This window comes from Colossoma macropomum, unplaced genomic scaffold (assembly GCF_904425465.1).
Source record: "Colossoma macropomum unplaced genomic scaffold, Colossoma_macropomum, whole genome shotgun sequence".
NCBI lineage: Eukaryota > Metazoa > Chordata > Actinopteri > Characiformes > Serrasalmidae > Colossoma > Colossoma macropomum.
The window spans coordinates 15,790,956-15,805,671 of NW_023494791.1; the positions used below are offsets into that span (position 1 = coordinate 15,790,956).

Here is a 14,716-nt window from a genome sequence, read left to right on the forward strand (position 1 = left end):
TATTGAGCAGATTTAATAAATTTGACAGCATGCCTTTCTGACTGTATTGAACTTAGATAAACATTGAAACATTGGGTGTTTCTGAACTTTGACTGACCATGCAGTGTCTAAACCCTGAGGTACAGACTTGTCAATTCGAAAAAATCTCAGCAACTTCAAATATGCACTTGATAATAATATGTTTGCTGACTATCACTTGCAAAACCTTGTAACTTCACTTTTTTGTTGTCTTGGGGTTTTGACTAATCTAAAAACCCCAGCTACACTGTAAAAATGGTTTGTCGGTTCACCATGAAAATTACTTCATGTGGTAACAAGTAAATGGCCTAATTTTATTCAACTCAAAAACTACTTTGAATGAGGTCGTTTCGATCAAAGTATTTATTTAAGTTGAATAAAAATAGTTACATTGCTTGTTACCACGTTAACTACTTTTTTAGGTTGTACTGATGAATCAGTTTTTACAGTGTAGCTTTCACATTGTGAGAACATTTCATGACAAATGGACCAATAGAAACAGTTCACAGTTACTCATCTAAACAATTTCACTACTATTTCATTCTTCCTCTGTGAAGTTGCCACTGAAGATTAAAAGCCATAGCAAAACAAAGTTTTGTTATGACAGTTAAAATCTGTGCAGAATTAGTATTTAATTAATCAAATAAAATTAATAATATTTAATTCAAAATTTCATGCAGTAGTAAAAAAGCTCTAAATTCCATCATCTGTGTATTTAACCTCATTTGTTCTAATCCTCCAATCAAATCCCTGCTTAGCAATGTGAGCTTGTATGGCACTCAGATGTGGGTAAAGCTATATTTATCCTGTGAGGAGTGCACAGTTGGCCCTTTAGAAGGGAGATTTAAGATGGATCATAAGACCTTGATGCATTTGCAACAAAGACTCAGGCAAGACACTTCATGTTGCTCTTACCTTGACTTCAGTCACTGTAAGAGTAACAGTGTGGACAAAGCACAATGGAGTTACTTAGATTTTGCAACAAAACTGGGTCGAAGAGCAAAGTGAGCTCATATGTTTAATTCAGAGGTCAAAAACGTGAAAAAAAGTCAGCGAAATACCTCTGTGAATGACTTTAGAAAGATATTCAAAGCTAAATGTCACAACAGGACCCTCAAATATGCTATAATAAATGTTCCTAAATGGTTCTCAGCATGGAAGCATGGTTCTAGGAAAAAACATTTTTGGTATATTTGGTATAGAACCTCTACATTACGATTAAGGTTATTTAAACGTTGACAAGGTTCTTCACACTCATGCATGTAATTTACAACAATCATCTTCTAAAGCACTGGTTCACAAAGGAACCAAATTTGGAGTAAAGATGTGGACTGTCTGGAGGTCCCTGAGGACCTGTTTGAGAATCTCTGCTCTAAAGAACCATCCATTGAGAGGTTCTTAGTCCAAAGTCTGAACACACATTGAAATTACTCAGAATGTTTTGGAATTCTGAAAAATTTAAAGCATTTTCTGCACTCTGTTTCCAGATCATCCATTTAAACAAATTTGACACTGACCACATTAAGGCTATTAGGTTAGTTCAGTTCAGTCTTATTCCTATCCCTATCCCAGACTCTTAAATGGATTTCATCTACGCATCTTTTGCACAAACTTGTGGCATCCATTCCAGCTTGAGTACACGCTGTTATTAAAGCAAAAGGGGGCATATCAGATACTTAGAACTCAAAGATTCAACTTTTCACACAAATTGTTATGCTGATGGTGCTCCCAGGTGGCGAAACTGTGTAAGCGGTGGCCCTATGAACAGGAGAGTTAGATCCCCTGCGATTTCAACATGGCTGGGAGTCTAAGAGAGGATAACTAGCCATGCTCTCTCTCTGGGTGGGTAGAATGGGCTTGTTCTCCCCCATCACACAGTGATGCTAGCTAAGGTGGGTGGCCTGTTAGCTAATGTAATAGAATTAGCAGGCAGTGTTCTCCTCCACGCGTGTCGAGCTGTCCAATGACATTGTGTTAATGGCAGTTCAAAAGAGTCATATGATTGGGGGATACCTAGTGGGTGGAATTGGCAATGACTGCACATAGAAAATAATGCAAAATATATGCATTTTCACTAGTTTTCTCAAGCCCCACCATATGCATGACACAATGAGGGGTGCACCACATTCAACATGTTCCACAGAGCAAGTAAGGCCAAGAGTTACCTCCTTCAGTGAGAGCTGTAGTGCACACAGAGAGTGTGGTATCCCTCACACTGAAATAACAGACACAGAGCTGCAATGGAGGAAATGGGTTAAGGGGTCATTTCCATATGTTTACAGCCAGCTAGCTCTACTTGATAACCTCCTAGATAAGCTAAACACACACTGTCACAAGAGAATGATGCTCTCAATACTGCACATGTATAGCCAGGAAATTTCCCAACATTATGATGCAAAGAACCATGGTCATGGGTTACTGTTTGCCCACCATTGTTCCATGTTCACCCTCTCTGGAGTCAAACATTTATCCAGTGTAGAATTGGTCTACATCAAACGGTTCCAATAAACCAGTAGTGGAGAATCATATTTTGGCTTCTCTATGTCTACAAAGGTGAAAAGATGGAAAACAATGCCAACTAAAGCCAGAGTTTAACTTTTGTGTAAATCTTGACCACATACTTTCTTATTGTCTTTTTGTTACTGAATTTCTCATTTTCAGTTAATGCCTCAAGCTAAGAGACTGGACCAACCCCATCTTTCCACTGACAAAAGACTGAAAAGAAATATAGACTGAAAGAAATGTGACGCAGCCCACACACTTGCACAGACAGTAGATAAGACTGCTCCAGGCAGTGAGCAAGAGGGAGTCCTGTCCTCTGACAAAAAGCTGTTTTGTAAATTGATCCGTCTTATCAAGCATGAAGAATTTCAGAGGCACCTTTGTCTCACTACTTTTGGCTTCTTGTCAGACTCCACTACGCCAGTGCTGTAGTCTCCAAACCAACCTGAATGCCAAAAATGAAATGGCAGAATTCCATGTTTACAGCTCTGTAGTATTTTTTATTCATCCATCACAGTCTTCAAAAGTCAACATGTGGAGAAATTAATTTAAGTATATGAATATCTGGAAAGCTGAGGATGGCTTTGTGGACACAGATCCCACAAACCTAATCTAATGACATAAAAGCAATTATTCTTAATCTGTCCAAATCTCAGGGTGACCTGTGGATTCCCTATGAAATGAACCATATGCAAACATCACCTTCTAGTGGTCTATAGGAGTCTCTGTATAGAGTTGTTGTTGTTGTTGTTGTTGTTTTTAATTAGCCATCTGTAGTAGTCTTGCTTTGAAGAGAATATCAGCAAAGACTTCATTTGCTGAAGACTTTGTATACTGGTCTGTGCAAATATAGTGCTTTATTACTCTATTTAGTTGCCAGTTTGAGTTAGGTAACACAGTTCATAGGCCAAGTGGTCTAACAAAAACCTAATCTGGTCTATTTGTACATAATTACTCTAAATCTGTTTCCAGAAAAATGACCCTTGATGCCAACTCCAAGTGGAATGGGGTCAGGAAATGTGAGCAGACACGTAATTAATTTCTAGCAGGAACAACAACTTGTATTTGATGTGCACAATTTTGATGATGTGGACACATCATCAAAAGGGGCACAAGGGCTACAAAATTTGTTCTTTTGACCCAGTTTACATGCATCAATCCTACTTGCAAAACATCCAGTAGAAATGTTGTAAAGTCAAAGTTGACAGCAATCATTTTAAGGTTTTCATTCAAGCAGAGTTCAGTCAAGTTTATTCCTAGAGCACATTTAAAAACAGCCAAAGCTGTTTAGATCATGAAATGAGAAGACAGATTTTCCATTTAGAAACACACCTCAGCTGGAAAAACTACTCTTCATGACCAAATTTATCGGTTGGTCAAATTTAAGAGATGAGTCAAAAACAACCCCAAGATGAGGTGAAAAATCAAATTTAAACCTCGAAGGCTGATTTTTTTGTCCATAGTTCCGAATGTGCTAAAAATGTCAAAAGTATCCTATCAGAATACTTTGACATTTTCAAAATATATATCACCACATTTTCACAGAGACGCAATACACTAGTAGAGCTACATTTGAATACTGAATTCAAAAACTAGGAATATAATGATTTTTTTTTTTATTTGCTGATCCACAATATGCTCAAAGCGCATACCATTTATTACAATAACAACAAAATACTGTGATACTGCCCATCTTTATTTCCATTCTTGAGGAATCCTAGATTTATTCTGGAACATGCAAGACCATTCTGATCCTTCCTATTAGCTCTCTCAAATCAGACTCAGATTATATTATGGGCTTCTCTGAGTAAAAGGGCAGAGTGATGTCAGAACTGTGAGCTGAGTTTTATTATGCATAAATGTGACAAACAGCACACAAAAATACAAACACAATTTTTCAAGCTTCTAATGCAGTTGTATTTCATTAATTACCGTCAGTCACGGTTTATTTTTTAAATCACCAAAATAACAATAACTTTAAAATAACAATAAAAAATAACACTTTTGGTAATAGTTGTTTCTTACGCTGCTCGTGACCACATATCTATGAATGTGTGACCTGTAATTTCACAATTGAACAATCCATACGTGAATATCGCCACCTAGTGGTCTATATTAATCTCTGCATAGTTTTGTATCTGCAGCAGTCCTACTTTGAAGAGAATTTCCGCAAGACTTCATTTGCTGTGCAGATATAGTGCTGTTGCCAGCTTGAGTAAACCAACACTGTTCATAGGCCAAAGACGAGGTCTAAACCCATAATTGCAAAAATAAAAAATAAATAAAGAAAATAAAAGAAATAAACAGTAAAAACATATCTAGTTGTTCATTATTTTTCCTAAATGAGTTATACCAAATTCACGACATGCACGAAAGGGTTAACTAGGACTACTACTAAAACAAATAAAAGACCTACACCTAACCATAATCCTGAACTTGAACGAGTCATGTTAATTTTTACTCTTAAAACAAGTTTGAAAAATCTTTCTGTCTTATACTTACAACCAAATACAATCAGTGTTTTGTATTATACTGTTACTGTTTACAAACATAATCTGTGTACAGAGATATTTCTCTTCTGTCACAGCCTCCTCTGTGCTTTGAGAAAACCAGTCCAATTTACTGAACTAAATTCGATAAAAAACTCTGTCTTTGTTCTTTTCCTGCACGTTTAGTCGTCGCCATGCTGTTAGTCTCTTCGCCAAAAAACTTTCGCGGGAAATGTCGAGTAAGCAAGTTGCACACATCATAGAATGGGGGGAGTTTTGTAAAACGGAAGGAACAAAGTGGCTGAAGATGTATATCATATTCACAATACTTCTTAACGTGTCTACAAAGTTATCTATTTCAAAATATATAATTTAAGCAAATTGACTTCCCATATAAGAAAACAACAGTAGTAATTATATAGGAACTTAACGTCCACCCGCACGTGTGGTGAAGTTGGTTGCGTCCACATTGGCGCGAAAGTGCTCTGCTCTGCTTTACACAGTCGCACGCCGGAGCACTGCAGCGGCTGGAGTGAGTGGCTTGGGGTAACGAGTAGTAACATTGTTTGGGTGTTGTGTCATTTTCCTGCAAAAAAAAAAACCATTTAGTATTATTCTCCGTTAGTATTATTTTAGATTTGAGAGATTATACTACTCTGAAGTTTTTGCGAGCTGGTTATAAAACGTGTGCACGTTACCTAAAGTTAGTAGTAATCCTAGTTTTACCTGTCAAGAAAACATAACGTTACTCGTTATCTCAGCCGTTTGTATTAAACCGTTGTACTGTACTGCGACATTTGTCCATAACCTCGGTTCTGATAGTTAGCGTAGACGTGTGGAGCACTTATTTCCTTCGCAGTCTTTTTGCTGGCTGACTACCAACCCGGGAGCTAAAATGAGTGGGTAAGTTAAACAAATAAACTAGCCAGCATTCAGCTTAGCTTGCATGTTTACCCGTCAAAGAGCTGCCGTGGTTTCTTACTGGCCAAGTTACGTAGGTTAGCGACTTGCTTTTGCTTTAGGTAAACTTTTTTTTTTCCCTATGTGTCCCAAAATGTTTAGGACTGTTAAAGAGGAGACTCGCAGTGTCTCTCCTCATTGTCCAAAACCGAATGAATCGGAGGAGCCAGAAGGAGCTGCAATGGAGGTGGCTGCTGCAGGTAAATGTGTGACCTACCTGGCATCAGGTTTGATATTTATTGCATAATTATCAGTAGGAAGTGCTGAGAGCTGAACTCCATCTAACTGTAATGAACAGATCAAACAGCTGGGTAACGGTGCCTGTTCCTTTGCAGTGAAATGTCAGGATGAGGAGGTGGTTATTACTAAAGAAATGGAAGAGGAGGAAAAGAATTTGATGGAAGAGGGGGAGAGAAAAGAAAGAGAAATGATGGAAAAGGTAATAGGTGAACATTTGTTTTGCCCCACCCGATCCTAAACCTGTGAGCATAGGTTTGAACAACTCACTGTTCCTTCATATGTTGTCTGCTGGTTCACTCCCTGTGTTTTGTGTATCTCTTTGTTCAGGCCAGAGAGTCGTGGGAAAAAGACTCCCAAGAAATGCGATTTAAAAGACTTCAGCATCTTCTGGAGAAGAGCAACATATATGCCAAATTTCTGCTTACAAAAATGGAACAGCAGCAGCAAGAGGTATGTTTTCAGGATGCTTGGGGGGAAAGTGTCAAGAAATAAAAGGTCTTATTTTAGTGGATTGTGCTCGGTTCTCCAGTTACTTAATAATAGGCCCTTTTTTCTCTTTGTGAAATACGACCTAAAGTTCTCATCGATCGCCCTTGCTGTAGTTGTGTGAAAAGGCAGTGGAATGTGTGGAAGCTAGTGAAATGCTGTAATTGCTCAAAAGTGTTAGTCCCTTTGGTGGGATTAGAGATAATCTGTCATGCCATTTGAAGCACCTTTTTGTTTGGAACGTTTATGATCAACTTGCCGCCTTTTACTTTTTGAAACCCAATGAACCATGACTTCTTTGCATACTAGAACATGTCAACATCTTATAAAACATGAGAGGTAATATGGTCAATTATTAACACAGGAAAAACGCCGGAAAGAAAGGCGAGAAAAGAAAGAAGCAACTCTGAAACAGAAGGTAAGCTTCACAGTGTTTCTCCGGACAAAATATTGCTTGTTTCATATCCTTTTATGGCTTATAAGTCTGTGTGGTAAAACATTGCAAAGTAATATAACTGTAAATATCAACATCAATATCAATTAAAGGTTTTGCTTGCTTGCTTGTGTAAGATTTTAAAATATTAGATCATGCTTGGAAATTATAAAAATATCTGTCTGACTTAAATGATTCTTCAATTTCTTAGGGCAATGACAAAAAGACAGAGAAAGGTAATGTGCCTTTATTTTTGCAAGTGTATATGTTTCTGACACCCCCCACCCCAAAATGAAACCAGTGTGTATTGAGATTATACAAAGTAATATCATACAAAACTACATATAACAGTTTACAAATATGATTCAAATGCTTCCACCATATTGAACTAATAGATTGAAATTACAGACGTTTTTTCTTTTGTTTTTCCTAAGTTGAAAGAAAGAAGCGAGAAAGGGAGGAAGACTACAAAATTGCTGACATCATGTCTAAAGAGGTAAGAGCTGTGTTTCTGCTAAAGTGGTTGGAGAATTCTAAACTATATATTTTTTGTTAAAAAATGTTTTCAGAATATCCAAAGTGAAATGTTATGTTTTTTTTTGTTTGTGTTTATTATAGGAAATTTTATCAAAAGCCAAGAAACAGAAGATTGATGAGGTAATTTGAAATGCTTTTAAGTTGAAAATGCCATGTTTTCAAAGTGAATTTTGTAATGCAAATTTAATTCTAGCACAGTTGATTCAAATCTAGAATAGAGTTTTGGTATCTTAAATGTCCTTATTCTCTTTTCTGAAGGAGGTTCCAAGCCAGAAGAAACTTGAGGCAGAAGATATAGAGAAAATTAGCGACTCTAATTCAGATATAAAAGGGCGGCTCTCTGAAGCTGTGCGGGAAAATGCTAAACATATGCTTGACCCTGAAAGGAAAGTAAATGGACAGCCTGTCCCCTCACAGCAGCCCAAACTCTTTACTGGTGGTGTGATGAGGTGGTACCAGATAGAGGGTATTGAATGGCTTAGGGTAAGTAAACTCCATAGGACAGAGGAATGTACAATACGTTTGTAAATAACAAATATGAGAATAATGCAGTAAAATGTTTAACGTTTCTCTGCTCAGACCAGGAGAGAGAATATGAGGTGATTTTGTGCTTCACACTCGTCCCCCTTGTTTGTTCTCTAGATGCTGTGGGAGAATGGCATTAATGGTATCCTGGCTGATGAGATGGGACTGGGAAAAACCATACAGTGCATTGCTCATATTGCAATGATGGTTGAAAAAAAGGTCATGGGGCCGTTCTTGGTTGTTGCTCCTCTGTCTACTCTACCCAACTGGATCAGTGAATTTAAGCGCTTCACTCCAGAGGTGAGGTTACAGGAAACAGAGGTTGCTGTGATGCAGAATTATACTGGAAATAAATTTACATCTCTTGCATGCTGGGACTGGATGCTAAGATGATGGATTCCATGTATTTGAGAACTTTGTTAACCAGCTTTGAATGTTTTAAGAATGTTTAAATTATTTTCATGCTGCTCTGTAACTAATGTTCTCTAGTCTACAGCATGACTGGACTGTTACAAGACAGAACCTTGACGACTTCTTTATTCCATAGGTATCTATAATGCTTTACCATGGTTCCCAGAAAGAGAGATTAGACCTTGTCAAGAAGATTCGCAAGCCTCAGGGTCCTCTGAACATGTGCCCTGTTGTTGTCACTTCATTTGAAATAGCCATGATCGATAGAAAGTTCCTTCAGGTAAGAATTTACCAGTAACTACTGCAGTGTGGTGTTCAGGTGATGGTAAAATGCATGCATTTCGTTCTTACCAAAAGCAGCGGTGTAATATTTAGTCTTCTATTTTTAAAAGATCAGGTTAGTGTTTTGCAAATATTGAGATGTTCTTTTTATTTATTTTTTTTTTTAAACTAATGGCGTCTTTCTTTCTGTCCAGAGATACCAGTGGAAGTACCTAATTGTGGATGAGGGTCATCGAATAAAGAACCTAAACTGTCGTTTGGTGCGAGAGCTCAAAACACTTCCAACTGATAACAAGCTACTGCTCACAGGAACTCCACTGCAGAATAATCTTGCCGAGCTGTGGTCACTGCTGAACTTTCTTCTCCCAGATGTCTTTGATGATTTAAAAAGGTATTCAGTCATGTTAAAGAATTTTATGTGTCCAGTAGAGCCTCTTTTCATCTGTGTTGCCTGATTTAAGTCTTAAACTTGTTATTGTTTTCCAGTTTTGAGTCTTGGTTTGACATCAGCACCATCACTTCAGATGCAGAGACTCTTGTGGTCAACGAACGGGAACAAAACATCCTAAATATGCTTCACCAGGTGAAAACAAAGTTACCATCTAACATTAAATTAGAACAAAATTAGGCAGAACAATTGTGTTGCTATGTACATTCATTCATGATCTAAGCTGCTTATTTTCCTGGGTCGTGGGGGTTGCTGGAGCCTATCCATATGTCATTGGGTTGAAGGCAGGAAACACCCTGGACAACCCTGTGTTGCTATGTACATTTAGTCTATATAACAATGATCAAACTAACACACAATTATGTGTAATTTATAGTATGTGATGATACTGCTTCAGCAGTATTATGTTATGTTTCAGGAGTAAAACTATTCTGCTTTTCTTCCAAGCTGTACATTTGTTCTCTCTCTCTCTCTCTCTCTCTCTCTCTCTCTCTCTCTCTCTCTCTCTCTCTCTCTCTCTCTCTCTCTCTCTGGGTTATTGTACCTGTTTGATTTGTTATTATGTGTATCATACACATCACACAGTTACATGTCAGACCTTTTGTTTGATTGTGCTGAAACAGATTCTCACGCCCTTCCTGCTAAGACGGCTGAAATCAGATGTGACTTTGGAGGTTCCACCAAAGAAGGAGATTGTGGTGTATGCTCCCCTGACTGCCAAACAGGAGGCCTTTTACAGAGCTATTGTTGACAAAACGATTGCAAAGCTGCTGGGCCAAGAGAAGGTGAGTTGTTATAAGTTATTAGGAGAAATAACTAGTAATTATTTTGTCAAACTTTGTTTTATCAGGTAATAGAAAAGATGCCATTGTGAAGAAAGCTCACTTGTGGTAGATTTTTTTTTTTTTTCCTTCTTCTTCAATCTCGTACTGATTAAATGAGCTATAATGCCTTGCCTCTTCAAATAAGGAGGAGAAAGCACCGGTGGAGCTGTCATCCTCTGGGCGACCAAAGCGTCGATCACGGAAGGTTGTGGACTACTCTGAAAAGAGTGGTGACTCTCCCCATGACCTGGAGAAATATATTGAGAAAATGCAACAAGAGATGGAAAGACAGCAGAAGTGAGTGTCATTTGTTCTACAGTTCGGCTCAGCTGTAATTTATTTTTCCCTCTTTATTCAAATTGATTTCCAAAATCTCTTTTCTCAGCAATGTTCCTGTGGTGGACGTTCAGATGCCTTTAGATGCCCAGGTCAATCTGAAACTACAGAACATACTGATGCTGTTGAAGCGATGCTGCAACCATGCTTACCTCATAGAGTATCCTCTAATCCCTGGCACTGAAGAGTTTAAAGTAAGTAAATCTTACAGTAGCTTAGTCTGAAATGAAGAATGTCTTGTGCACTGAGACCCTGTGTTTTGGCAGGCATGTCAGGGGATATGAAACTGATCTGACCCTTCTCATTATGGTCGCATGACCACAAATCAGATATATATCTGATCTAGGACTACATATGAATGTGGCATAGATCTGTTATGGGAAAACTCAGATTTGTGTGTCCACACAGCTCTGTAAACATTAGATCTGTCTCACTTTAAGGCAAAAAAATGGATTTATGCAACTTCACTCTGGTAATGTAAACAGAGCTTTTATTGATTTTATGATTATTTTTGGTACTCTTAATTCATGTAAAGTTGTTCTTTTGTGTAGATTGATGAACAGCTGGTGGAGGCATCAGGGAAATTCTTGATTCTGGACAGAATGCTTCCTGAACTGAAAAGAAGAGGACATAAGGTGAAGCAAGAACAGCGATTAAATCTGTCTAATACAACAATTACATAAGATATATAAATAATGTGTTGTGAGCTAATTGAGAGAGTGGCATTTTGCATTTGTCACAGTTTGACCTTGTTTTAGCATCATTAATGCTTATATATGTTCTGATGGGTTTGACAGGTACTGATTTTCAGCCAGATGACTTCTATTTTGGACATTCTGATGGACTACTGTTACCTCCGAGGATATCAGTACAGCCGATTGGATGGGAGCATGAAATACTCAGACAGAGAAGAGAATGTATGCAACATTTTAGATGTTTTCAGTTGTTTTTAAAACTTCAAACTAGTATCATATTTACATGTATGCAGGTGTTAAGGCCTTTGTATCTACTCTTTTTATCTGCAGATGCAGAAGTTCTCCACAGATCCAGAGGTCTTTCTCTTCCTCCTGAGCACACGAGCTGGTGGCCTTGGGATCAATCTCACAGCTGCAGACACAGTGATCATATTTGACAGTGACTGGGTGTGTGTTCCCTTAGCTTAGTTAAATTTGTTCATGTCAAATAAAAAATTATAGTTGGGTATCAGGTATTTTTTATTTTTATTATTATTTTTTTTTAAATGCATACTGTTCTTTATTGTAGAACCCTCAGGCAGATTTGCAGGCTCAGGATCGGTGTCACCGTATTGGACAGACAAAGCCTGTAGTGGTGTACCGTCTCATCACAGCCAATACCATTGATGAGAAAATCCTGGAGAGGGCATCTGCCAAGAGGAAACTAGAGAAGATGGTGATTCATAAAAGTAAGCTTCTGAGCAATGAAAGTGCTTAAAATGCTGCATTTGTAAAGTTTGTGAGTTTGTAAAGAAGCTGATTAAGATATAAAGTTAGTGATATTTAGATACGTTTTTAGAATTTCCAAAAACGAGGGGTGTTTATAAAATATATTTGTCATTCTGAATTTGTTCTTAAGATGCATTCTCAGCATTTGCATCATAGTGGTTAAAAAATGATCATGAATCACATGTTGAAATGAGTATAGCACGTAAGCATTGCCAAGATGCGTTGTTTTTACATGAGAATGGAAACTTCTGTTGACATGCATGACAAGTCATGCTTTGGAAATCATTATTTAAATTTTCCTCAATCATTTGAAGATCAAGTATAAATGAGACTCAGTGGGACATTTTGGTAAAAATGGTTAGTGATTTAATTCTAAAACTGTCTCATGACTGTAGTGTTGGGACACTGGAACTACATTCTGTAATGCACACTTGCTTGTCATGTTTCATTCTTTACCATTTTGTAGATTGATTCTTTGAAATGATCACAAACTAAGAAGACACAGGTTTAAGACATTGTCTTATGAGCATGCTTTGCTTTATATAAAAAACAAAAAAAAAGCAAAAACCTTACAGAGAAAATGTGTAAATGTGGGCATTTCAAGTTGAATATTAAGAAAAATCCTACCCATTTAACAGCTCAGCCAAGGTTTTAGAAAGCCCTGCTTTGTTTAGATTTTTTTTTTTTGTCTTTCGGTTAACAATGTTGTTGACATGCTCTTCATTTAATTAAATGTTTTATTTGTTAGGAAGGGTGTTGACTCATTGTTACCCACAATTGTTATGAGTTTACATTCCTTTTTATTTTTATTTTTTTTTTACAATCACCTATTTATTATTTTCTTTTTGTTAATTTTTCATTAGATAAGTTCAAAGGTGGAAAAGCTGACCTCAGTCAGTCCAAGAAATGTGTGGATGTGAATGAACTGATGGACCTGCTGAAGTCCAGAGATTATGAAAGGTACTGCCTTTAGGTTCATATTGCATTAAAAAAAAACCACTGCTTTGGAAATTGGTGGAGAGGGCAGTTTAATGTACATTGGATTGGTACTGCGTATGTGTGTGAGTGAGAGAAGCTTGTATAATTTGACATAATTATCCTTTGCATTATGCTAAAAAGCTTGTGATAAACATACCAACAAAATCACTAAGCTTCTATTATAAATAAAGAATCCTTGCTCTCTAAAGTTACCATTTGAGACTTGGGGTTTTGTTTTGACAGCCTCTATTTAAAGTAACTACCATAATGGTACTGTGAGATACTAATTACTGATGGTGCATCCCTAATTTGTGAATTTTCCCTAATGTGTGTTTCAGGGCGGTGAAGAGCACCAAAGGAAAGGTCATCAGTGACAAAGATCTGCAGGTTTTGCTAGATCGCAGTGATCTGCTAGGTAAGCAAAGTGGTGTCACATTTAGAAAGAGAACTGGTATCTACTGGACAAAAGAATTTGCTCTATTGGCAGAGAAAACTGGAACTTTTTCCATTATGTATTCTATTCCTGATCACATCTGTATGTGATGATCATAGTTGGAGGGTTATTCATTTTTGAGTGAAATAAATCATGTGAATTAAATCTCGTTTCAGATCAAGCCAAAAAAAGTGTTAAAAAGGAGAAGGATGGAGTGTTCAGGGTGGTTGAGACTAAAGAAGAAAAAACAGAGATCTGCTTGTCTTGAGTGCTCAGAGGATCCACATCTGATGATGGAGTATTGAAACCAGTCACAAACTGCTGTTTAGACAAGTGTATAGAACAATGTTTGTTCCTACTGTATCATACTGTATCAGCTGCTCTTGCCTGTCATTTCATTCTAAAAGTTGTGGAATAGTACTGATTTGAATACTTGTAATCATGAGGGGAAAAAAAATATCTGGTTCGCTTTGCAATGGCACATTTCGCTGACTAGGTAGCTACTAGTCCCAGTATAATCACATTATTGGAGTATTGGACCTTATTCCTATAGAAACCTCTGAAGTCCTGCTCAACTCAGTGTTAAAACCTGCCACCATAAAATACTTCTTATCTCCAAGGAATATGGTGCAGTAATGTTTTTGTGTATTTTTCTTCATCTTTAAGTGTAGTTAGCCAGTTGGTGCTGTGGTTGGTTTCTTCTTTATGCACAGGAACATACTGATGGAGGTTTTCTATCATGTTTTAATGGAAAGTTATACTTAATGCACCTTAAATTGGTTTGTCACATTTCTCTGTTTTGAAACTTTGCTGTAAACCCATTGGCTTATTTCCATGTAGAAATTAGTCACCTCAAGGCACTTTGTACATCCCCTGAAAATCCTGCTTTACAGATGGACCATGCTGTTTTGTTCTGATTTATTTTCATGTCTACAAAGTGAAATAAATATCCTATATTCAGAATTTTGTAAAGTGTGTTAAAATGGAATTACACTGATTTCTACGTAATTAAGATGCAAGCAGAGTCATTCAGAGTTGTTTAATGCAAAATACACTATTCTAGTGCAACTTACTCCGAATGGTTCACAGTGCTGGTGATGAGAACCAGATGTTTGAAGCACAGGGTGATTCAAAAAGATTAATCCAATTTCAAAGCGCCATATTTTTACAACTTTGAGGCGCCAAGGAACCAATCACATACCAATTGAAAAAGGTGGTCATAGAGTTTCTGACTGTCACCGGAAGATAGCTCCCTTCAGTCTGCGAGGAGATGGCAACGCCTGAGGAGGAAGTGTTTAGTGTTCTCCACTTAAATAAGAGTGAATCAGTTATAACTGCAACTTGATTTTTG

The 14,716-nt window shown here is 37.3% G+C and overlaps 1 protein-coding gene across 1 annotated transcript; it reads left to right on the forward strand.

Moving 5' to 3' along the window:
* Positions 1-5,522: 5,522 nt before the first annotated feature.
* Positions 5,523-14,282, forward strand: hells (helicase, lymphoid specific). The gene is made up of 23 exons (XM_036574108.1): positions 5,523-5,912; positions 6,072-6,169; positions 6,305-6,408; positions 6,537-6,659; positions 7,060-7,113; positions 7,340-7,364; positions 7,563-7,624; positions 7,747-7,785; positions 7,924-8,148; positions 8,308-8,490; positions 8,738-8,881; positions 9,078-9,274; positions 9,370-9,466; positions 9,955-10,116; positions 10,301-10,452; positions 10,541-10,685; positions 11,043-11,126; positions 11,289-11,408; positions 11,517-11,633; positions 11,755-11,914; positions 12,818-12,914; positions 13,271-13,347; positions 13,542-14,282. The coding sequence occupies exons 1-23, from the start codon at positions 5,905-5,907 to the stop codon at positions 13,631-13,633; spliced, it is 2,565 nt and encodes an 854-aa protein (XP_036430001.1). The 5' UTR covers positions 5,523-5,904; the 3' UTR covers positions 13,634-14,282.
* Positions 14,283-14,716: the final 434 nt, after the last annotated feature.

Bases quoted from the DNA above. Each gene is read 5' to 3' on its own strand.
- hells (XM_036574108.1), top strand. The intron at 6,409-6,536 runs GTAATAGGTGAA...CTCTTTGTTCAG, and splicing joins AAAGAGAAATGATGGAAAAG to GCCAGAGAGTCGTGGGAAAA. The intron at 9,467-9,954 runs GTGAAAACAAAG...GTGCTGAAACAG, and splicing joins TCCTAAATATGCTTCACCAG to ATTCTCACGCCCTTCCTGCT.